Consider the following 25,575-nt stretch of genomic DNA (forward strand, 5'->3'; position numbering starts at 1 on the left):
AATCCAAGCAGATTCAACACTGCTAGCACAGTACCACTCGCATTTCCTGTTCGGTCCTAAGGTCTTCCATGTTTTGACTCGGATGGTCACTTCCTTACTGAGAGCACATATCTGTGCTACCATTGCCCCATAGAGCACAAGCTTTGAAAACGTTTTGTATGGCCGTTTTCGGTAATTGTTTACCCAACAATTCTCATACCTTCAACTCATCCTGCAACTCATTAAGACCTCACTAAACTGTACGCTACACCCATAGAGGAGGTTGCAAAAATCCAATGACTTTTAAGCAAATCTCTGCGTCGAACATGCGCTGAAAAGATGATATGATTCGAAGAATGCCGAGCTTGTTAATGCCAGTCCGGCATATAATTTTATACCGAGAATTCCACCTCCAAGGAAGTTCATTATTTCAGTAGAGTCTGATTTGTGGGTTCAAGGTGGCAGCCTAATGGGCCATGTCGCATTTCGCAATATACATTTTGTAAATTGGTTCAAAACCCTGACTTGTGCAAAATTTTAGTTCAACCGGACTTGATTTAGGGGTGCGTCGAAGTTTCTGTTTTTTTACCCTCTAAAAAAGGTCGACCAAAAGAAAAATCGAAATTTAAATTTTCATGAAAAAATGGCAAAAATCGACGAAATCTGAAGTTGTACCAAAAAAAAAGGTTTTTGTCAAAAATCAACTGTAGGATTTCAAAAATCACGTGAGGAAGGATCAAAGGAAATTCAGATTTTTTTTTTTGTTTCGATTATAGTCGTTTTACCATCTTTATGGCATTCACGACTTTATATCAACGTTGCAGTTGGCGGACAGTTATTGAAAAACTCATCCGGTACAACTGTGTTCGATGTTTAGTCTTGGGCTCGAACTCGCGGACATCGGCTCAGGAGGGAATGGACATGCCAACTGAGCTATATCACAAGCCCCCAATTCAGAAAATCGAATGTTTTATTTTGAAGCCAAACGACTTAGAAATGTCTGACACGTCGAGATCTGGTGTTATCTCGAAAAAAAATTGACGAAAAAAAATTGACCGAAAATCTACTTTCTGGGGCTGCCGTTTTCCCAGAATTCCCCAATTCCCAGAAAGTTGATTTTTGCCAGATTTCCTGTGGTGGCGCTCGTTTGGTGATTTTTGAGGGTCAAAAAACAAAAACTTTGAGAGCTTTGAGGCACCCTTAAATCAAGTCCGACTGAGCTCAAATTTGGCACAGGTCAGTTTTTTTGGCCAATCTACAAAATGTGTATGGTCGGTTTTCAAAATTGGATCATGACATTTTTCCCATACATCCATTGCGAGCCTACTGTACGCTTTATAACTTAAATACTCGGAGAAACAAGCGAAAAATTTAAAATCAAAACAATAAACAAAAAATTGTTATGAAATTACTTTTACAAATTAGGTATTTCAGTTGTTCTAGTTGATTGTCTTAGAGTAGGCTTACCAGATAATTTCAGAGAAAAACGGGACATTACATTTCGAACAAAAAATATATTTTCACACATTATGTTATTCCTTTAAGAAAAATGAAATTTGAAATTATAGTATTTTTGTATTGAATTAACTCTCTTAAACCCAACCCCGCCTTTACACGGGGCTACTATAATCGGCACAAATACAAAACCAATAATTATTTTAACTTGCTTTTGAGGGGGGGGGGCGGGGGGGGGCGGGGCAAAAGGGGCAATTGCCTCCGAGGGAAAACTAATTTTAAAATTACTTTAATCAGACTATCTCAATTTCTACAAATCTATGAAAAGAAATCAAAACAAGAAAATCGGAATAAAAACTTGAAATATAACAACTAAAGAGACCCCCGTGAAATAATATCTAGATTAGTTTTTCTCTTACATAAATTTAGGAGGCCCCCTATAGGAGCAGTGAAGAAGTTCTTCCGCAGTTTTCGGGCTGAGAATATCAAAAGCTTGGTATTGAATTTCAAAAATTTCAACCAAAAATCTGGACAAAAATAATGTTAAGCGAATTCGATAAAAAATCGAAATATAAGGAAAAACACCTCAAGTTTTTTTTTTTATCGAAACATCTCAGTCAGGTAAAATAAAGAAAAACATCTCCTTATTTTCATTTCATGCAAACGTCTTGCACAATTATAATGTTTATTGTTACGATAACTTTCCAGTAATGGTTACTGCTCTAAAATAGCAGCTAATATCGTCAAAACTGGCTCACAGGGCTAAGAAAGAACAGAGAAGCTTTATGTTAAACATTTCAAAATTTTACCAGGGATCAGAATTTTACCAGTATCCGGATTAATACCGAGTTTTATTATAACTTTTCACTTTTTAATCATTATTATTGAAATTTTCGTTGGTTGATAAATTCTAAAGCCTTTTGAAATTTTGAAAATGAAATATATAAAAAAAAGTTGCTAAAATTGGACCAATCGACATTTTTGAATTTCTTTATTGAATTTCCATCCAAATTTTTGTGAAGAGAGAACTGGCACCCCTGGCTCAAGCTGAAAGTGTGTTTTTAGTATCAGTTTTTATTAAGCCGATTTTCAGGTGTTAAATATGTGCTTTTGAATAATAATTTTATTTGGAGCGTGGCTGAAGTGTTTGTGCTACTGACGGTTATGGAGGTATGGGTAAAATTGTCGCAGATAACAGGTAATTTAAGAATTCTTATTTTTCGATTTTGCAATGGTTGTGTGATGACGCGTCAGTGCATGGTGGTTCTAAAAAAATCCGCTAGTGACATACAGATGTCACTAGTAGAGTTTAAAAAGGTTCGCGTACCTTGTGCTACCGACATCTGGTGAGTAATTTTGTTTTTGTGCTAGCGCTATCTAGGGAATGATTTTTTTTTTAAATGTCTGTTAGATATGTGATAAAAATGATAAAACTATTTGTTTTTCAAGATAAAGAGATTGAAAGACGTGATTAGGTTCGTTCAGTCGTCGGTGTTAATAAATAAAGTGTAATAATGCTGCTGGAGCAAGAGAGCAGCAATGGTGATTTCCTCCTCCGTTCAGTTGCCTGGGAAAAGTGTACATCAGGCAAGCGCGCTCGGATGCGTTTTTTCTTTCCTTTCTTTTCCTCTTTCTCACCCTGTTTGCATAATGCGTTAGAACGTTTTTGCCCGTTAGGTCGTTCTTGCTCTTCTCGTTTTCAACGCGTGATAAACTTCGGTGAGTTGCACCGGCACCAAGTGCGTTATACGTGTATGACAATGCCACGTTAGGACGTTTTTGCTCTTCTAGTTTTAAGCGCGCGATAATCTTCGGTGAGTTGCTCCGGTGCCATACGTGTATGACAATGCCACGTTAGGACGTTTTGCTCTTCTCATTTTAAGCGCGCGATAAAATTGTGCATTGTACGTGTATGACAATGCCACGTTAGGACGTTTTCTCTCCTCGTCATTAACGCGCGGTAAAACTCGGTGAGTTGCACCGGTGCTAAGTACATTGTATGTGTATGACAATGCCACGTTAGGACGTATTTGCTCTAAGTAAAAACGCGATGAACTCGATAGTGTGCGACGCGACGAACATTAAATACTTAACTTTGCTTTGATCACATCCCTTCCCAAAGGGAATCCAGATCTAATTTACCTTCCCCACTAACAAACCACCCTTCCTGTGACGACCGTGGAGATTTAGAGGTGTATTCGGTCTCTAGTAGCAACGGAAGTCGAACTAACAATCCTTCCCTTTCCCCGATGAACCGTAAGGACGTGGCCGGCGCCGTTATTGACCATATAAGATAAGGAACCTTCGAAACGTGTACACAGAAAATGGTAAGCTAATCCCAAGCCCCATTTATTTGGATCTGTGTACAATTTTGATGGTTCTTGTCAATCACGGAGAAGCAACTACTGAAATGTACGGTTTATCTAAGCTCAAGCTCTCAAGCTCAAGCTAAGCTCTGAATTTCCATCCAAATTTTTGTCTTAGGTTAAAAATTCATGTTTAAACATTTTCAACTGATTTTACCAAAATTTTACCATATACTGAAGTAAATATCATGAATTCAGCATATCATTTTCCAAATGATCATTCTCAAATTATCATTAGTACGATCTCATAGTTGAGTTGCTAATATCATTGAGTGATTCTTTTAACATGAATATCCCTATGTTTTTTACATCTTTTATTTTTCCAGATTCAGTTCATTGAGAGTCTTATGTTGTTACTTCAGTTACTGAATTTCAGTTCCATGGTTTTTCTGAATTTTGAGAACTCATGATCTTTGTTTTAGGTTCTTAACGCATTTGGATTCCTCATGACTTTTTTTCAACGATAAATGATTCTGTATTTTAAACATTTAATCTCTATTCTGAATTGTTTTTTTTTTAACGATCAATTTTTTCATTTATACCCTTTTGGCTTCGGGAGCATCGAATTAAACTTTTGCACATTCAGAATAACAATTTGATAACATTTTTTTATCTGATGAGAATCATATTCATAAACACCCCACGAAAACGTTTTGTTTGTGAATCTCAATTTTTTTAAATTAATTCATATTTCGTTTCTCAAAACTTGATTTGAAATTATGATTAAGATTTCAGATACTGAATTGTGGTTTGGAAAAAAACCGTATTAGCTTTGAATTCTTAAACTCTGATATCTGTATCTCTATGGAATTTGAATGGAATTATTTTGTTTATTTTTTTAAATTTTGTATTTTATGTTTCAAATCTTCATGACACTTTCCAATTGTCATAAGGTGAAAATTTCTCGATGAAGCTCAAACCAGACGATCAATCATGAAATGAAATACATTTAAAATATCTATCCGGTCATTATTCTAAATCAGAGAATTTTAGTTGGTGATAAGGGTATTAAAAAAAATTGAGAATTAAATTTTGCCTTTGGAAGCTCAAATCAGAGCTTTCATTTGTGAAAAATTTCTAAATTCTTCCGCAATGTTTGCACTAGATTGATTAAAATTTTTTTTTAAGATTCCACAAACCATCTTCTACACAGACAACAAGGCAATTTGAAGAGAGTATATTGAACTCATCTCCAGTACTTTAACACGTTTAAAATGCCAGGATAGCATTTGAAAAAAAAGATTGATCATAGGGGCCCCCCGAAAAAAATTGCTCCGGGCCCCCCGATTGCTTAATACGGCTCTGGCTACAACTTAGAGAAACTTAAAAATGAGAAAGCTGGAAATGATCCTTTTTTTAAATTACTTTTTTGGTAGCTTCATAAAAATTATTGACAGGATGGTCTAAGAGAAACAACCATTCAGGATTGATGTTAAAAATTAAAAATGATCCTCAGTTCGGTTGAACAGTTGAAATATAAAACCCTGTCCTAAGGCGGGGTTGGTAAAAACGACAACAAACCGAAAAATCTGTACTACCTAATTTTAAATTTTATATAAGTTAAAATATCTCAGATATTTGTGGAAAGTGAATTATATGTTTAATAATTTAGAGAAAAATATTTAAATGTGTGAGAACTACAACTGAAAAAGTAATTGAAAATGTAGTTCTCCAGTCCCTGTGTAATTTTAGAAAATTTGGATTATTGTTAAACAAAAGTGATTTGTAATCATGAAAGCAAACTTCTGTGAATTTTTCAGCAAAAAAAAAACTTGATTTAAGTGGGTTAAAAGGATTGTTTATCCTCGCTCAATTTCAAGTTGCTTGAACTTTTGTAGGTACGCTACATTGAATTCTCATAATCCATACTAAATCATACTAAAGCTAAACCAAATCAACTTATGTTTAAGAAGTTAAGAGAAATCAATTGATGTCGCAGAGCTGATGATGGAGGACTTTTATAACTTATCATTGAGTCGCCTGATGATGAATAATGTTGCGTTTTAAAATTTGATCCTGAAGTTAAGCTAACCAGTATGTTGAGCTGCACAGAGTACAATTTTCGTCGAGATTGCATTGTGCTTTTGGAATTTACAAAACATTAAAAAACTAACTTCATAAACGAGGGAGCTTTCAGTTGGAAGGTAATTTTTTCCTTTCATTAATTTACAGCACAGTTGTACAAAAAAAACCGTTGGTTGTATGAGTACTAAATATTCAACAAATAGGTTTAGAAAAAGGCTGACGAAAAGTTGAAGAAAGCTGGCTAACGAAAGAATAAACGTGAACAAAACTTGACTACCAGAATAAAAAGAAAAGGTTAACTAAATTTGGTATACACATAAATCAATCGTTGTCGTAACTGTAACAAAATTCAGAAAAATATCTTATTTCTTAGAAGGGTGGTCCAAAATAGGTCCCGGGGGTGGTCCAAAATAGAAACTTGGTGGTCCAAAGTACCGACCAGAGTAACTAGTTTTGAGCTTGAAACTTGTGGCATTGCTACAAAAGACGTTATGTTTCGATAGATTTTTTATTTCAAGAAATAGCATCGCCACTTCCCAAAGCGGTCCAAAATAGGTTCGTTACCCTAATAATGGCATTACAGAACTTAATTTTACAATTTTTTTAAATTATGTATGTGATGGATCATAAGGATCATAACTTCGTACTGATCCCTGATTATCTGATTCTTTTTCCCCTATCAAATTATTTTAATGTTTTTTTTTTGTTATCTAAACAGCAACTGCGTTCTCATCATTTTCACCATCATTCCGTACCGGACTTAAACTGTTTGCTTTTATTGAAATCCATCTATAAAATAACATTAAACAGTCGCAAACAGATTGTCCCTTCGCGATTTGAGCTAAGTCGTCTCCGTTCCGATTGTTGTGACTGCATCGGACACGTTTCGCGTTTCCATGATGAACGTACAATTATGGCGAAAACAAAGTTTGTTTACCCTAAACCCCACACACTTGCTTACATATGACGGGATTGCTGGTCACCTGCCTTCTAAAGTTTGTGGGAAAAGGGAAGAAGGTCGAAGGTGTGAGGCAATCAAACAAGTTGCACGGTGACATTTGTTATGCCTCGATTCCCATTCTGGCTCGGAACTACATTGGATACGCCATGTCCATACGACGTTCTTCGGAAGAGACAGGTCTCTGGTATGCAAAAGTCACAATATACAGACAGACTAGCTACACATTTCTTGCTTAGGTTTTCAATTTGCTGAGTGGATAAAAATTTCAATCTGTTCGGACCAGGTAGATAGCTGTTTTTGGTCCGAAGACCTAAGGTCGAAACTAGTTGCAAGGTTATCGTTACACGACATTTTGAAATAGTTCACCAGAGTCAAGTACGACGAACAAAAGGTTGAGATGTGACATCTACTGTCAAATGGACAGCGAACAAGAACAAGACACTATCGAATAACCCTCAAGCAAGAAAGGGGCAACCGAGAGCAAATGTTTTATATTTTGCATTTCTTATTTTAAAATTGCATACATTCTTGTTGATTTTTTCCTTTTGCAAACCTGATATTCTTGGCTCCTCCCAGAGTGATATAATTTTAATCTTTTAAAGCAATCATTCAAGCTATCATCTGAGGCGGATGGCCCTCAATTGCTAGCGCCAATCTCTTTGATGGTCAATTGTGTTGTGTCGTGCCGTGACGTTTCCCGGGCACAGTGTGACGTGACATGTGATTTGTTAACTGACGCACGAGCGAGCTACCTCTTCTCTTCGCAAATAATAATAATAAAGTATGTATGAAATAAGATATTCACCTCAATCTAAATTCACCAAGAGAGATTGTTTCCATTGTGTACGGATCGGCAATCTTCGGCAAGATTTCTCCACATCCATTCACCCCTTCCGCGACGCGCGTGATAACAAATCAAACGGTTTGCCCGGTTGATTGATTAAGTTGAAATTACATCATTGATAGTGGAGCTAAAAATAGCCTCTCCTTCTAAGTTCCCACAAAACAAGTTCCGATGGATGGCGCGGGCTCAGAAATGTAAAACCTGTTTTGATCCCTTCAATTATTTGATTGGGCTTATTAGCAGACGTGTTGGTGACAACTATAAGTATTGTCTTGAAACTGGTCCTATTTTAAGAAGTTTATTTTAGATAAGTTTACCTACGATTTAAGCTCAACCTTCAACTGAAAGTATTTGTAATCCAATTAAAATAGAAAATATTTTTCGAAAAAAAAATGCAGCTTCAAAACATGCCAAACAACATTTCTGATGCATGGCCTTTCTATCTCTCTATCTCTCGGGCTGGCCATGTCTATTTTTGGCATAGCTGGGACCGGTTAAATGAGCACAACTTCTTGCAGATGAGAGAAGCAGCAAAAAAAAAAACGCAGTCAACGAATGCTATAAACGTGTTGTACATATGTACGCTACAAGTATGTTAACGTCACACCGGTTTGTTGTTGTTGTTGACGACGTTGAAAAAGACACTCGGTCGATGCCTTCAGGTATTTGTCTCTAATGACGATAAATTAGCTCCAACTTCTTTCCAAGCTTCATGATTATTACAAATCAATTAATACAATGCTTGAGAGATTTGCGTGAATTTTATTTTTGTTATCATCAAAACTTTAATGTTAGATCAAACTTATTTAGACTGGATTGGTTGAACTGACTCAAACGGACTGACTGTTTAAGATTGACTGAATCCCTTTTCGACTGACTAAGACTGTCTGACTGACTACGACTGAATTAAACTGACTAAGATTAACTAGCTGACTAATTGATTGACTTATCTGACTAAGACTGACTGACTGACTAAGACTGATTGACTAAGATGTACTGACTGAGGCTGACTAACTAAATGACCGAGGGTGTCAGACTAAGACTGTCTGCCTGAATCTGTTTAATTCAATCTTTCTGACTCAGTCAGCCTGATTGAGACTCTTCGACTGAAACAGACTGACTGAGTCTTCTGTACTAAGTATTTTTGTCTAAGACTGCATTACTGAACCTAAATGACTGAAACTGTCTGACTGAGACTACCTTGCTAAGACTGCCTGGCTGAGATTGATTGACTGGAACTGCTTGACCTGATTAAGACTGTCTGACTGAAACTTCCTCATTAGACTGAGTCTGCCTAACTTAGACTGAGACTTCCTGATTAAGACTGCTCGACTGTTTCTCTCTGACTAAGACGCACCTTAAACAGAGATTGACTGACTTGACAGTGCCTTAATGAGTCTTTTAGTCTCGGACTGCATGACTGAGCCTGTATGGCTGAGACTGCCTGACTGAGACTGTCTGACTGAGATTGACTGACTGAAACTACTCGACTGATTCTTCCTGACTAAGACTGTCTGACTAAAAATGCCTCACTCAGACTGATTCTGCCTGACTCAGGCTGAAACTGTCTAACTGATATGACCTGATTGAGACTGCTTGACTGTGTTTATCTGTTTGAGAAAATGAAGCAGCCTGACTGAGATTGACTGGCTAAAATTGTTTTACTAATGTTGCCTGACTGACTATCTGACGTTGCTTCACTGAGGCTATTAGACTGAGACTGCCTGATTGAGACTGCTTGACTGAGACAGACGAACTCAGGCAGCTCACTGGTGCTGCTCGACCCAAGTGGCCAGACTGAGTTTTTCTGACTAATGCTGCCTGATTGAGATAGCATTTATGAGCCTGCATGACTATGACTGCCTGAAAATGAAAGACAGAGACTGCTTAACTGAGATTGTCTGGTCGAGACTGATTACATGGGACTGTCCGACTAACACTGCCTGACTGCATGACTGACTGCCATGATGAGAGTCTGATTCCTTCTTACTGGGACTGCTTGACTGGACATGTCTCACTCAGATTGAGTCTGCCTGACTGAGATTGTCCGATTTAGATTGAGACTGCCTGTTTTAACTTTCTGGCTTGTTGAAACTGTCTGATTGAGACAACCTGGCTGGGATTGCCTGACTGAGATTGATTGACTGAAACTGCTTGATCTGACTAAGGCTGTCTGACTGAAATTTCCTCGCTCATACTCAGTCTGCATGACTTAGACTGAGACTTCCTGATTAAGACTGCTTGACTGTTTCCCTCTGACTAAGGTGCTGGGTCTGCCTGCCTCAAACTGAGGTTGACTTACAGAGTCTTTTAGACTAGGGCTGCATTACTGAGCCTGTATAACTGGCTAAGTCTGTTTCACTGATGTTGCCTGACTGTCTGACATTGCTTGCATGAGGCTATTTGATTGAGACTGCCTGATTGAGGCTGTTTGACTGAGACAGGTATCTTCACTGTTGCTGCTTGACCGAGATTGCCTTACTGAGTTTTTCTGACTAATGCTGTCTAATTGAGACTGCATTTATCTATGAGCCTGCATGGCTGAGAATGCCTGACAAAAAATACAGAAATTGTCTGGTTGAGACAAGTTGCCTGAGACTGTCCGACTAAGACTGCCTAACTGGAGCTGCCAGGATGAGACTGATTCTTTCTTACTGAGACTGCCTGACTGGAACTGTCTCAATCAGACTGAGTCTGCCTGACGGAGATTTTCTGATGTAGACGGAGACTGCCGGTCTTAACTTTCTGGCTTCTTGAATCTGTCTGGTTGAGACTACCTGGCTAAGACTGCCTGGTTGAAATCGATTGACTGAATCTGCTTGACCTGGCTAAGACTGTCTGAGTGAAATTACCTCACCCAAACTGAGTCTGTATGACTTAGACTGAGACTTCCTGATTAAAACTTCTTGACTGTTTCTATCTGACTAAGACCCTGGCTCTGCCTTTCTTAAACTGAGATTGACTGTGTCTTACTGAGTCTTTTAGTCCAGAACTGCATTACTGAGCCTATATTACTGAGTCTGCATGACTGAGACTGCCTGATGGAGATTGACTGACTGAAACTGCTCGACTGATTCTTCCTAACTAAATCTGTCTGACTATAAATACCGCACTCAGACTGATTCAGCCTGACTTAGATTGAAACTGCATAACTAAAACGGCCTGATTGAGACTGTTTGACTGAGTTTATCTGTTTAAGAAACTGAAGCTGCCTGAGTAAGATTGACTGGCTCAGACTGTTTAACTGATTTTGCCTAATTGACTTTCTGACATTACTGATTGAGACCGTTGCTCGACCGAGATTTCCTGGCGGCGTTTTTCTGACTATTTAATGCTGCCTGATTGAGATTACATTTAGCCGCCTGTATGACTGAGACAGCCTGACCAAAAAGATAGAGACTGCCTAACTGATACTGCTTAACTGAAATTGTGGGGTTGAGACTGGTTGCCTGTGACTGTCCGACTAAGACTGTCTGAATGAGACTGCCAAGATGAGACTGATCCTTTCTTACTGAGACTGCCTGAAGTTAACTGCCTTACTTAGACTGAGTCTGCATGAATGAGATTGTCTAATTTAAACTGAGACTGCCTGTCTTAACTTTCTGGCTTATTGAAACATATTGAGACTACCTGATTGAGACTGCCTTGCTGAGATTGATTGACTGAATCTGCTTGACCTGACTAAGATTGTCTGACTGAAATTACCTCACTCAGACTCAGTCTGCATGAGTTTGATTGAGACTTCCTGATTAAGACTGCTTGACTTTTTCTATATGACTAAGACGCTGGGTCTGCCTGCGTTTAACTGAGATTGACTGTGCCTCACTGAGTCTCTTAGTCGAGGACTGCATTACTAAGCCTGCATCACTGAGTCTGCATGATTGGGATTGCCTGACAGAAATTGACTGGTCAGAAAAGGGGTAGGCTTGATAGCGGCACGTTATCCAAACAAACGGGAAAATTGTGCCTACTGAAACCACTCGGCTGATTCTTCTTGACTTAGACTGTCTGACTTGCATGCCTCTCTCAAACTGAGTCAGCCTGACTTAGACTGAAACTGCCTTACTAAGACGGCCCGATTGAGACTGCTTGACTTTATCTGTTTAAGAAACTGAGCCTGTCTAACTGAAATTGACTGGCTGAGACTGTTTCACTGGTTTTGCACGGCTGACTGTTTGACATTGCTTTACTGAGGCTACCTGACAGGGGCCACCTGATTGAGACTGCTTGACTGAGACAGACTGGCTTAGGCAGCCTCACTGGTGCTGCTGGACCGAGGTTGCCTGACTGCGTTTTTCTAACTATTGAATGCTGCCTGATCGAGATTGCATTTATGAGCCTGCATGACTGAGACTGCCTGACAAAAAAGAGACAGAGATTACCTAACTGTCTGACTGAGACTGGCCAAGATGAGACTAATTCTTTCTTACTGAGACTGCCTGACGTTAACTGCCTCACTTAGACTGAGTCAGCTTGACTGAGATTGTCTGATTTAGACTAAGACTACCTGTCTTTACTTCCTGATTAAGCTTGCCTTACGGGACTGACTACCTGAATCACTGATTGAGACTGCCTGACTGAGACTATAGCTGTCTGAGACTGCGTGATTGAAACTGTCTGATTAAGACTGAAAAATGTGGGTACTGACTGAGAATGTTTGATTATCCAACTGCAATAAAAAGGTAGGTTTCTACCTACTTTTTTTTTTTAATAACGATGTACAAAATAATTAAAATTGAGAGTTTGTTCGTATTTCTCAAATTGTAATGAACAACACCCATTACTTTAAATAAAACCGTTTTTTTTAATTTTTTCATTCAGTTTCCAAACTTTAGGAAAACTGATTGACCTGATTCAACTCATTTGTTTTTATTCTTAACTTTCAACCTACTAGGTTCTGCACCAAATCTCACCAAAACATTTTTTTTCCTTCTGCCTGATGATTATTGTTATCGATTAAACAGCACTGCGTGTTGTGCGAATCGATTAGCCAACTTTAACTAACATTATATTGTTTCTCATTTTATTTGCAGATTAGACGTCGCCGCCACCGTCATCGTCGTCGTCGCATGAAATGGCCCCAAAACATCGCACGTTGCAGCATAAATTCTTACAGCCGTTTTTATTTTTGTTGGGGACGGTCTGAAATTTTGTGAATCAGAAAACGCCAAAAAGTGAAAGAAAACAAAATTGAGGGTTTAAGAAAGGGGATTTGTGACCGGCTGTGGTATAAGTGAAAAGTTAGACAGACGTAAAAAGTCCACTCCAACCACTTGGAAACTGCGGCAGAGCACTGATTGTGTCAATTTGGAAGTCCTTGAGAAGGGCAGAAAATTGTTAGGGAAAAAGTAGATTTCGCTCAATCTTTTTCCTGAAAGTTTTTTTGAAGTGGAACAACTTTTTTTTGTTTCTTTGAATTTTGAGTTATTCTAAAATTGGAAAGTCATGAATGCTTGGGAAAATTGTAATGTTATGATAAGTATCAAAGGTTAGTTTGATGGGAAAACAAACATCGTCGAAGAACACAGTTGTTATGAGCGTGACCAAACAGATAATTTCAAAGACTACAAACATTGTTGTTTGTTTGTTTTTTTTTTTGTTATGGCAGCTCTAGCAAAGATCTGAAGCCAATCGCGTTGTGTTTGTTTGGTTATGGCGGTATTATCATTAATATCAACGCGTTTCGGTTTATTTTTAAACCAAAAGCTAAGTTTCTTGCAACCTGTGAGCAGGTGGTACTACAAAGAAAATTGAGATCTTTGAGCGCTGCGATGTAGCAACATTTTTAAATTATTAGTATGATAAAAATGTAAATCCAGTATTCCAAAATTCAATACTCAATTTCTCACTTCCAATTAGTTTTAATAAGCTTATCTAACAGACTTAAAATAGATAACTAAAAGTCACTTTCGGCTATCGCCTTTTTAATTTTTTTTACGGTCGCCATAGAAAAAAAAAGTCAAATACTTCATAGAATACGATTGAGAATGAACTTCTCTTACTCTCTTCTATCTTTCTTATTTTTAAGAAAAATTGTTGAGAAAGATTTCATTTTCTTGTAATCTTAATACACGACCAGTGGCTTTCGAAATTCGAAAGGCTGTAGTAAACTAAGTTTCCAAACTAAACCCACTAGTCGAAAAATGGCTTTCATTTTTCTATCTTATTAATGGGTGCACCTTTAATTTAATAAAGTTCCCATTCCCTGACGACATAATTCTGATTTTAAGTCGTTTAAAATCAGTGATCATGAAATTATTCATTCCGAATCCCTGTGAAAAATCGAAGCAACACTAGTGGAAGATGTTTTTCTCAAGTCAGTACAACAACCGTTCCGCCCCAAAGTGAATCATCAATCAGTGTTAGACTGCCGGTGGGCGAAACAGGGCTTGAGGTGTCACCGTTGGGCCAAAATGGAACCAAGTGGAAAAGCGGAAAACTGGTCGTACTTTTTGGTTGGACCTATTGAAGAAGATCAGGAAGGGGCCGTTGCGAAAGAACAGAAAACTGATTATTTTTTCTACCCAACTCAATAACGTGTCAAGTGTTTAGCAATCTTGTTCTTCCAAGTGCCCCCAAGGAAGAATAGTGTTTTGCCATTAGTGGGACCGACTAAGAATGGCCTCGGTCACGTTTTTACATCTGCATGTTCTATACACCCATCTCTAAATATCTCTGAATGTGTTCGTTCTCCTAAATAGTGGAAAGGAATCTCGGTGCCGCCGACGGTCATTGAAGCGCGCGAATAGCGACAACCAACCGAAGCGAAGGCAGTGAGTGACGAATCCTTTGGGAAAGATAACCAAATTCAGTCCCGCTAGTAGCAGGTAGCAGCGCAGCCAAGTAGTGTGAAACGTGTGTAGTTTTTTTCTCAGGCAAAGAAGTATTTAAGTAAAAGAAGAAAAGTGTCACACTCGCCAAAGCAACCAGGGGGCGCCGCCAGCAACGGAACGGGGAATCTGTGGACAAGGATTCTCAACAGTATCATCACCAGCACCGCTAACATCAGAAACAACCGACGCAACAATAACAACAACAACCGTCATCATCAAAACATCAACAGAAACCAACAAAACCCTGAACAATGCCGCAATAATGCTGCACAAATGGGAGCAACAAAAAGAGCATGTTTCAGCAGAAGGTAAGTTGTGACACCCTGTTCATAGAAAACTAGAACCTTTTTGACCGGTGTAGTCATCTATCTAACGACTGACTACTACTAAGTATACGAAGAGACATAGTTATAAGTATATTTTCAAGGAGCCCTTAGTGATAAATGTGAATGTCATCCCTTGTTAGCAAAAGTATCGTTTTGGCGGCCACTCGCTACAACACGTTATGTAGATTGGCTACTACCTAGTGGGCATGCTTTCACACATAGGAAGAATGAGAGAACAAAACGTAGATTTTTTATAAGTTTCCTAACAATCACTATTTAATTTGCAAACAGGTTTATGTTTAAAAATGCACTTGAAAAGATATTTGTCACTACGATTTGCTAAATTTAATGCTATCCATTGATATTTCAAAACAGATGATACGTTTAAATGTTTACCAAACACAATTTAATTTCATGAAACATCGTTTACGCTTAACTTCAACGTAGCATTAATCCGATAATCGAATATTTGAAAAAAAAAATGGAAACCTCTATTTTTGTAGCTATACCCACAATTCAGCCTTTACTCCAATCATGAGTTCTCGACATTTCAACGTTATTGACTCAAGATGTGAACCCCATTGGCGCTGATACGATGCCCGATTTTAAGCAGTTGTGCGTGTGCACGCAAAATTATCTGCACGTAAATTCTACGAATAAAATATGTAAACTCGCCCCTCATAAGAATTGGTGTTTCATAATGTCATCAAAAATTTACGCAAATTTAAGATAGTTTCAACTTGGTTGTATGGTGAAAGTAACGGAAAATTAATTAAGTATCGAGATGTTATTTTAATCAATTTCATTGTTTCTCTTAATTATTCATGCCTTGGTCCTCCAGCCGCTGCAGGATTGAGAAAGTCATCACGCCCAAATTTAATTGCCAATTTCGTCATTCAGATCTAGAAATAAAAAAAAAAAAAACAAATGAATAATTCTGACTAAATCGGAAAAAAATCTTTCTACTCAATGCATGATTGTTGTCTGTTTTTTTGCGGTTGTCCTACTGTTCTTAGAAATCGATATTGGACACACTAAATCTTGAAAAAGGATCGCAAAGTTGGGTGGACAGCAGTAAAGATCAGTATGTACCTATCAGTATCAGTAGTATCAGTATCAGATGTGTATGTAAACAGGAAGTCTTCTTATTTTTTTTTATTCTTAATATATCGATTATTAGGCATTCAACTTAAATATTTAAGTAATAACGTACCGAGGGTCAATTTAATTATTGGGAACGGGATAATTGGAGGAAATAGGAAGAGGAAAGAAGTTAGAAGGAGGGGTTATTTGGGTATCTCTGGTGGACACCGCACCTGCTGCCTACTGCGCGTCACGACTGATCGAGAAAAGTGTGTAACCATATTTGACAGTTTGCGCTTTCATGTGTTTGAGAACAATTTTTGCATGCCAACAGATTTTTGCAACGGCTCTTAGGGTGACCGTATTGCAAGCATTGTCGACATAATAAAGGCTGCGAATAATAAATTCGTGTGCGAATGCGTAGGGGTCCTAAATTGATAGATTCCGGGATAATGGTGCTATTAATCGTAAGAATCAACGTTGATGTACCTAAGATTCCAGTAGTGTTTTTTTTTGTAATGCGGCGGACATCAATAACTTTTTGAGGCGAGAGTTCTTCCAACAAGACTTTGTCATCCATTCCATCCACTTCTCTGCAGGTGACGACTAGTTTCCGTTGAGTTAAGCTTGAACGACCAATCATGATCGGTGTACCGTCTAATAAGGTGGTCAAAGTTGTCAGCAATCTTCCTTGGTATGGATGGAACGTCTAATCAAGAACGGGTTTTTCGGCAGTTGTTTTCCTTTAGCACCTTGAAGCGTCAAATAATATAAACGACCGTGTAAACTTTGGGGATCCATCCATTCCGGAATTGTCCGGTTTGGATGGTCACCCGGTGATGGGCTCATCACCACGCGCTCTACAACACCTTATTGATGGGAAAAAAATCGTTGCCTTTTGAACGATGATCGAGAGTAAAATATGTCCGATACCGACGAAGGCTAGAAGCAAACTCAAAACAGGCATTAGAAAACAAAAAAAAAACAATTTCTCATTTTTCATACCCATTCAATAGGAATCCATTCTCATTCTCTTCACAAGTCAAAGGTCTCCTTTTAAAAAAAAGGATGGAAAAACCACCGTAGATGGATTGACCGGTGGCAGATACACTATGGCAACTATTCCTCGTTCTCCATTCTGCTTAGTAGTATACTGGTTAAGATGTCGGATTGACAAGACGATATAAAATTGGTATTGTGCCATATGTGTTCTGTTCTCACTTCTCAACGGCACTTATTTCTTAGTTTTCTTGTTCTGGGATGAATATCCAATAGGATGAAAATCCCATATAATGTTTTTCTTGTTTCGCTTGAATGTAGTGGTCATCATTTTGCACGGGAGCTTCAGTCTTCATGCCAGTGGTGCTATTCCAATCTTTGGTACAACAGACTGAGGCTGTTGGGTTCATTTTTAAACTTCTCAAACCCTAGGGCCTAAAAAGCTTTGTTTTGGTTCAAAACTCATCAAAGATTTTTTGCAGAATTTTTAAGTAACGTTTACATGAGTAAATTGGAACTTTTAGGTTTGTATAGTAAAACTGAATAATTTTTACAGAAAATTCAACATAATTTTTGTTTCTTCTGTGAAACCTAGCCTGCTAATGGTTTTTATGCCAATTTATAAACTCTCTAAAGGAACTTTACCGCTGAACAACTTTGTCGAAGACCTTAAATTCGTATCTTTATAGACGAGCACTTATCTTCCTCTGATTCTGAGGGTCTTAATCATCCAGGATGGCAATTGGTAATTGACGGTGGATTTACAGACCATTTCTATTTTGGTTTTTCTTTTAGTTTTTGACTTGGATGCATCTCGAAAAATACCAGTGATGTCTGTTTCACAATGTTTACTAACCATGCCACCAGAGTTGCTTCAAATGGAATTTGTCTCAGTAAGTACCGTATCCACTGCAGACGGATTGATTGACCTCTTCTAGTATCGCTTATCTTACGGTTGCGATTTTTTCAACACAGTAGCTGACACTTAGTTTGCGCAGCCGGAAATTGCTACCCTGTACCGTTTTATTGATCGAACCCGTTAAAGACCTGATTCTTTCAATTGAAACTATCATTCAGGAATAAAACACAAGCGTCACATAAGAAATTCCAAACCAAACGACTACTGGATTTGTGGTGTGACGAAAATGTCTACATTTTACGTCACACACGGATTCAAGTAGAAAAATAAAATCCATTTTCGAAAAATTTGATCCTGGCTCATATGATAAGAGTATACTTTAGTAGTCTACGACATTGAATTTAAAAAAATGGCGAAATTGTGCGATAACACAGCGAAATCTTTTGGTGAAACTTGATTCGCGTGTTTCTCGTTTTGCTTTTTTGTAACAATTATGCTTACAACGGCAGTACATCTGTTGTCGAATAAGGTCCAGTCCAGATTTAACTTAAAAGGTCCTATCCCAAATTTATTTACTTCATTTGTCGAAGTCAACAAAAAACTCAAATAAAGTTATTATAATTGTTTGTTGATTCCAAAAACGAATTTCTTTGAGAAATTTTTATTAAACTCAATATAAACTATTTTTCGGTAAGCCTGAAATACCATTCTTTGCTTTATGTGTTTATTTTCTTCCTTTTTATTGTATTACTAGCTGACGGGTGTGCTTTGCTACAGCTTCCAAAAATCGATCATGTGCGAAAAGAACTTCAATTTATTTGTTCATCATTTCAAATTACATTTTAATATCTTTACAATGTTAGCTGCAACTTGTAATAAGAATTGCAATACCTACAAAGAAGATTTTTTTTCTCTCATACAAAAAAATGTATAAGAGAGCCCCCCTCTCCTTCTTCCTGTTGCTCCTTTGAAAGCAAAAGGGATCTTAAATCATCACAAAAAAACATTTCGTCTCCTTCCAACAAAAAAAATGAACTTTTCTTGTACTCGAATACTTTTTCTGACAAAATTTTCTCCATTTGCGGAACTCCCCTCTCCCTTCCTTATCCCCTGGAAGGAAAAAAAGGGTTCTCAAGTAACCATAGAATAATTTGTCATAACCATATAATACTCTGCCCTGTAAAATTTAATTCCAATTATCCCCCTGTTCTGTTTTTCCTTCCCGGGCAGTCAGGCAGCAGGCGCTCATAAACCGATAAACAAGTTAAATGCGCTTTTTCAAACTCAGTCTTGAAGAACAAAACGGAAGGATTCTTACGACACGTTCTTTGCAACGCTCACAAGTGATTTTTATCCGTTCTCGAAACAAAAAATCTCAAAATTGTCGATAATTTCGATAATTCGAAATACAAAAAAAAACATCTGAAAAGAGTTTAAAAAAAATTTAACATGTTTTACATACTGTTAATTTTTTGTTATAGATAAAGTGTAAATTTAAAAAACTTTTGCAAAATAATAGCTGTCTATATATATATATAATTTATTTTTTCGCAATTTGCAAACAAATATTGCTTTATTGTGTAGAAAAAGAGAATTTGTTTATATTCAATGGAGTTCTTTAACGAAGCGATCCAAACAGTAGCAAATGAGTGAATTCAAGTCACAAAAAAGGAACTAATAAATTTTACGAGGAAGCTTTCAGATTTTCTATCAAAAAGCATATAGATCTTCTTTGAAAATGACGAGTCAATTCTGAAACACTATATTTTGTAGTAATCGGTTGAAATCCAGGTGAGTTAAAACAGCGCGAATGAGTGAATTCACGTCACTAAATTTGATTTTTTTTGAATGTCTAAGTGAAATATGCTCCGAAAGCTGACTTGAATCTCCAGATAGTCGGATTTCTACAAATGGAATATAAAGCTTAGTTCTTTTAGAAATGGGACACTTTCATTTGCTAATAGCTCGTTAACTAGTTATCGGAGGTCCAAATTTTTGACAACATTTTGTTGCCTGTAAAAAGTACTATTCGACCTATTTTTTTCAAATTTTAAAATTTACGCGTTTTTGAGATATGTACGATGCAAGAGAAAAAGAAAAAAATAATTTTGCACAGTTTCCTTGAAAATGCGTCAATATCAAATTGATAGCTGACATAACCGTTGATTATTCAAAGAATTACTGAGTTTTTGTGGTGGATAAGTATGCAAACACTGTCAATAATGTCCACAAAGTTCAAATCAAGCATTGGAGAGAAGCACATGATCGGCAACAACGGTTAAGGATCATCAAGGAAGTCAAGTCTTATAGCAGCTTTTTTAATTTTCAATAAACGAAAAACTAAGGGTAGATCGCTGAAATGTCCAAAACAATTTTCTCCGATAAGCTGAAAGTGTTGCCTAGTGATGACTAATTGAAATCCAACCTCAAACAACCATTTTTTGATAGTTCCAAAGCTCTTAAGCTACGAAACCGGTACCGAAAAAAAAACGTTCAAAAATGTGGTCAAAAATAATCAAATTTGTTCATTTCGAAACAACTGTATCCACTAAAATGCTTCCAATTTCCAGTTTCAAGAGAAGTGTTGGACCAGAAAGTATCACAAATTGAAGAAGGAGGGTGAAGCCTCCTAAAATATAGATTTTACGAAGTATAAGTTGGAGAAACTGATCAATACCATGACTGAAAAAAGTGTGCGCCGGCCAATGGGTGATACCAAGAATTAAGTAGAAATTTCTTTAACAAAAAACGGTAAATATTTTTTTCAAATTTTTTCATGAAAGATCATAACATTACCTTCTTTTTCTTCATAGAAAGTATTTCGTTCAAACAAATAGTTTTTTAGATACAGGCATTCGTAACTGTCCCATTTCTAAAAGAACTAAGCTTTAGTGGTACATTTTTTTTAACCACTCATAACTTAGAAAAATTAAAATATTTGGAAAAAAAATTAATGAAAGTTTTTTTTTGTGAATATTTAAATATAGATTGTGAGAGGCAGTAGTAGTTGTTAGTGCGGAAAGGAGGAAAAAATTGGAAAAAGATACTCAAAATTTAATAATAAACAAGTCGGAATAACATAATATTTTAAAAGTGTACACGAAATTTGAAGTCTGTAAAAATGGTTCAAAATAGCTTGAAATTTCGTGGCTTGAAATCAGTTCACAACCCTGTTGTGTTGAAAATGAGTGAATTCACGTCACAACTTTGAAGAGGCATAACTTTGTTCGTAATTGTTCAATCAGAAAGCTACGTATGTACAGTACCGTTCATAATTGTATAGAAATTGGAAGCAAGCGCACTGTCACTTCGACTTTGAACTTCCATAACTTTTTACTCTGATGATATTTTTTGATCAAATTTTTTGCGTTCGATAGATCAACTATCACACTGTTATAACACAAAATTTGAGCTTTCTGGAGTTTGTGTGGTCTGAGAAACCGTCATTCTACGAAAATCGGACTTTTTGGACTTTTCTCATTCAAACTGCAATATCTCTGAAACTACGCTACATTTTTTATTGAAATTTTGCACAGTGATTGTTGAAATATAAAACTAGCATGTCTGAAGTTTTCGAAAAGTTCTATCGATGAGATCAAAAGTTAGTTGATCTATCCAACGCAAAAAATTTGATCTAAAAATATCATCAGAGTAAAAAGTTATGGAAGTTCAAAGTCGAAGTGACAGTGCGCTTGCCTCCAATTTCTATACAATTATGAACGGTACTGTATATCAAATCGTGGGTAATTAATTCGTTTACACCTTTTTATATTCCATTGACCATGATATTCTGTTTCCTTAGGGAAAACAGGAAATTGAGGTGATACGTACTGAAGTCAAAAATAGTCAATTCTTGCATGGATTCGCGTCACAAAAGTAATCGACTATAACCCAAACATATTAATTTATTTAGTGACCAAATCATACTCATTTTACAGGAAATTAAAACTTCGACCCTCTGCTACTGTTTTTTTTTTTTTTTTCATTCTACAGTACATTACATTAATTGACTTTTAGAGTGATAACAGTTCAGAAAAGTCCGGAAAAGTGTTTCTTATGTGATTTTTCTGAGAGATCGAATGGAGAAGATTCGGTTGTTTTGTCCCCACGAGTTTGGAACCATTTGGCACGTCTTTGAAAATGTGTATTTGTGAGTTATTGAGGAAAAAACAAGGCAAAAATAGTTTTTTTTTAATTTTTTCTTAGCAATGCGATGGCTCCAATTAAATGCCATATTTTTTTCATCTCGTGTATGTCCGATTATTGTTATTTTTTGTGTAGAATATGTAATCCCTGTTAATAAAGCCTTTCAGTGTTGCTTGCAAACCATGTTCGAACGATTCTACAGAATTTTTACATAACAAGTAAATATTAAATACGGATTCAGAATCAGCAGGTTTCTTAACACTAAGATTACGGAGCGCACCGGGCACCGTACATCAAACAGGGCCAAACCGGTGAATTTTGTCGTCGATCACTAATTTACAAAAAAAATCATCTCAATAAAACTGATAAATTTAGATTGAAGTTCACAAATCTGTCAAATTTTACAAAAAAAAAAAACTGCTCTTATTGTACGTTAAGAAGTTCACATCATGGTTTGCGCTCAATAAAGTTTCATCTATCACCAGTGATTTTTGTTCTTGTATCTTATTCGTGTATCTTTGACAAAAATGTTGATAACCTAATTTTTCAAATTTGCTGAGTGTTTCCAGTCTTTGCACGTTCTGGTTTTTTGTTAAGTTATGAGTTGTCTCCTTAGAAGAAATGTTTTATGTTGGTATGTTTGTATGTTCCAAATTCCGCATTAATGAAATCAAAACAAAATAAAGTTATCGTCGTCGAGGAAAAAACTTCCATGTGTTGAATTCAAATCGTCCAAACAAATCTATTCTGACCTACGTCAATATTAATCAAACATATATTCTCCCAAATTTCAATTCCGGAAAATCTACTTCAAAGTGATTTGCACAATCATTGTAGACTCAAGGAAAAAAACAGGAACGTTGTAAACAGCTAAATGGAGCTTGTTTAAAACACAGGTGCCTTAGTGCTAACCGATGTGTTCATCTTATCCGAAATAGGAATTATAGAATCCGACTCGTTATTCGAGACGCGCAGTTAGCTTCTCAACATCCCTACCTATTTAAACTATAAAATTGATTTCAGTTGCTGTTTGCTTCTGTAATCTAATCAACGATCATCAAAAAGCAGTGCCTAACGAATTACGATATAGGCAATACAACAACAAACAAACGTATACACAAATGACAGACGCGACGGACGAGCCTCCACTATCGTCGCTGTTGGCGTCGCGTATCTTGATCGCGTCGTTTAACTGAGGCTGCCATGGGGAACGTTTGGTCGGGGTCACCTTGATTGAGATACAACAACTTAGTCTCAGTCCTTCCACCACTACTCGAGAGGAGCCACTCGAACATCTCACGACATGACGGGAAGGAAAGGAAAGCAACGAATTCGCAAATACCCCAAAATCAGCAGTAGTCAGTTGGGGAAACTGTCAGTGGTAATCGTTCGTGTGGATTTCGAATAGTTAACATCCACCTTGTTGGATCAGCTCAAGTTCACGTGTGCGAATAGTGGCTAACTATGGTTCTAAATGTACAACGAACTGTACCTTGTAACCAGTAAAACTTCCATCCCCGGCAATAAATCTGGCTGATGGTGATGGCGCGTCGTCACGGTTCGATTCCTGTTAGGACAAAAAAGCACGATCTTTGTGTCGTTATTAGCGTACTACACACGACAGCCCGGCAACGTCCACCAGTCACAATTCGACGCCCCCGCACCATCCACAGCGCCTCGAATCAACCCTCCGTCGTCGTCGTCGTTGCTGATTGAGAAGAGTTGTTTTGATTGACCACAAGTTGGGCAGAGCTTGGCGAGTTGCAAATTTTATCTCGACTCGAGTGGTCGGATCGTTTGTGCGGCGAAAATAACGAAAAATCGAAAACAGGTAAACAACACCTTCGAACGAATCCAGAACGTAGGAAAGTTTGCGGCAGCTTATTGGCAAAAATTCCCAGCACAAGAGAACCTTCGACGAAGGAAAGCAAAAGTGATTACAAGTTTTGTCGCCTTCGATTGCACTTTAGTGCCCAGGAATGAATCATCCGTACGTAGCAACATCTGGACGTGCAAAACAAACAAGCAGAAAATCGACCGGTACATCTGAGATAAAATGCAAATTAGTTCTCGAACATCCCACGTGTTTGGAAACTAACTGTCACACTCACTAATCGAGTACCTAAACCTATCTCGGATTGACCCAGAGAGCATGAACCGTCACCAAGAATTCCAACTATTCGAACGTTTGGAGAATCCAAACCTTCACAACAAGAAGGTAGAAGAGCTGTGATGTGTGACTCCCTCGCAAGTCAGCCGGTTATAGGATCGATTGGATCCAAAATAAAATTCACTTGTCCAGAACCGTTCCAACCAAAAAATTTTTTGATTAGAGAGGTTTGATTGAATTCTTCTGTTTGGGGTTACATATTAATCTTCTGTTTGAAAAAGCAAACAAGTGAATGTGTTGTGTGAGTACGAATTTAAAGTCCATATACAGCTGTTTTAGTGCAATGATCAGAATCGACACCGACTACGATATGAAGATTCGAAAAACCTCGCCAATTCAAGGCCCCGGACGAGGTCGAACGAGAGTTGTTATTTCGCCAGTAGTGGAAGTAGTGTGGATCAACATATCAGTATTAGAAGATGCAGAAACGCATCCGGAGATTCCTGCGCGAAATCTTGCTTAGTGTCAATGTGATGTAAGAAAATAAAATGAACATCATGGGAGAAGTGTTGTGCTGTTGTTTTCATCTGCTGATGGAGCTGCTGCCGAAATTACATGCGATCCTGAGCTGCTGTCAGTGCTCGTCTTCCACAAGGTATTACAGCTCCAGAATTTTTTTTCTGATGGCGTTTAACCCTCAGACCAGAAGTTAACGATGTGAAACGATGACGTTTAATGGATTGTTTTTTTGGTGGGATGTCGCGTTTTGCACAATCATTTAATAATATGACTGGATAGTTTTGAAAAATTGTGTGGGACACAATAATCACAATTGGAACCAAAACACAGTATCGAGCTGTTTCGCAAGAAAAAGTCTATTTTAGCGAGGCGGGAGAGCGTGTCCAGTAGACTGAGTCGATTTGGGGTCATTTTTAAATTTCTCAAACCCTGGGGTCTCGAAAGCTTCGTCGTGGTCCAAAACTCATCCATGTTTTTTTGTATAATTTTTAAGTAACGTTTACATGAGTAAATTTGAACTTTAAGGTTTGTATGGGAAAATTGAATATTTTGTACTGAAAAATCAACATCGTTTATGATTCTTCTGTGGAACTGAGCCAACTGATGGTTTTTGTACCAATTTATAAAATTCCTTAAGGAAATTTTCCGCTGAACAACTTTTTCGAAGACCGTAACTTCGTATCTTATTAGGCCGATGCCAAAAGATATATCCCAATGGGGATGGTGTTGAATGCAACACCGCATAACTTTTTTGTCTAATAAAATTCGAAGTTACGGTCTTCGACAAAGTTGTTCAGCGGAAAATTTCCTTAAGGAATTTTGTAAATTGGTACAAAAACTATCAGTTGACTCAGTTCCACAGAAGAAACAAAAATGATGTTTTTTTTTTCAGTACAAAATATTCAATTTTCTCATACAAATCTAAAAGTTCAAATTTACTCATGTAAACGTTCCTTTGTAATTCTACAAAAAATCATGGATGAGTTTTGGACCAAAACGATGGTTTTAAGACCCCAGGGTTTAATAAATTCAAAAATGACCCCAAATCGACTCAGTCCAGTCCATATTAA

At 37.3% G+C, this 25,575-nt stretch overlaps 1 protein-coding gene across 6 annotated transcripts in view; it reads left to right on the forward strand.

The window, feature by feature from the left end:
* Positions 1-25,575, forward strand: part of LOC129747495 (serine/threonine-protein kinase WNK1-like) — a 130,660-nt gene that overhangs the window by 72,791 nt on the left and 32,294 nt on the right. For 4 of the 6 annotated variants that reach the window (XM_055741745.1, XM_055741746.1, XM_055741744.1 and 1 more), the window contains exon 2: positions 14,332-14,771. In XM_055741745.1, the coding sequence (XP_055597720.1) occupies positions 14,737-14,771 (35 nt within the window). In that variant the 5' untranslated portion in view covers positions 14,332-14,736. Of the gene's footprint in view, positions 1-14,331; positions 14,772-23,236; positions 24,642-25,575 lie in introns of those variants that run through there. The other 2 variants (XM_055741743.1, XM_055741742.1) reach the window with 2 other exon arrangements.

Source organism: Uranotaenia lowii, chromosome 2, assembly GCF_029784155.1.
Source record: "Uranotaenia lowii strain MFRU-FL chromosome 2, ASM2978415v1, whole genome shotgun sequence".
Taxonomy (NCBI): domain Eukaryota; kingdom Metazoa; phylum Arthropoda; class Insecta; order Diptera; family Culicidae; genus Uranotaenia; species Uranotaenia lowii.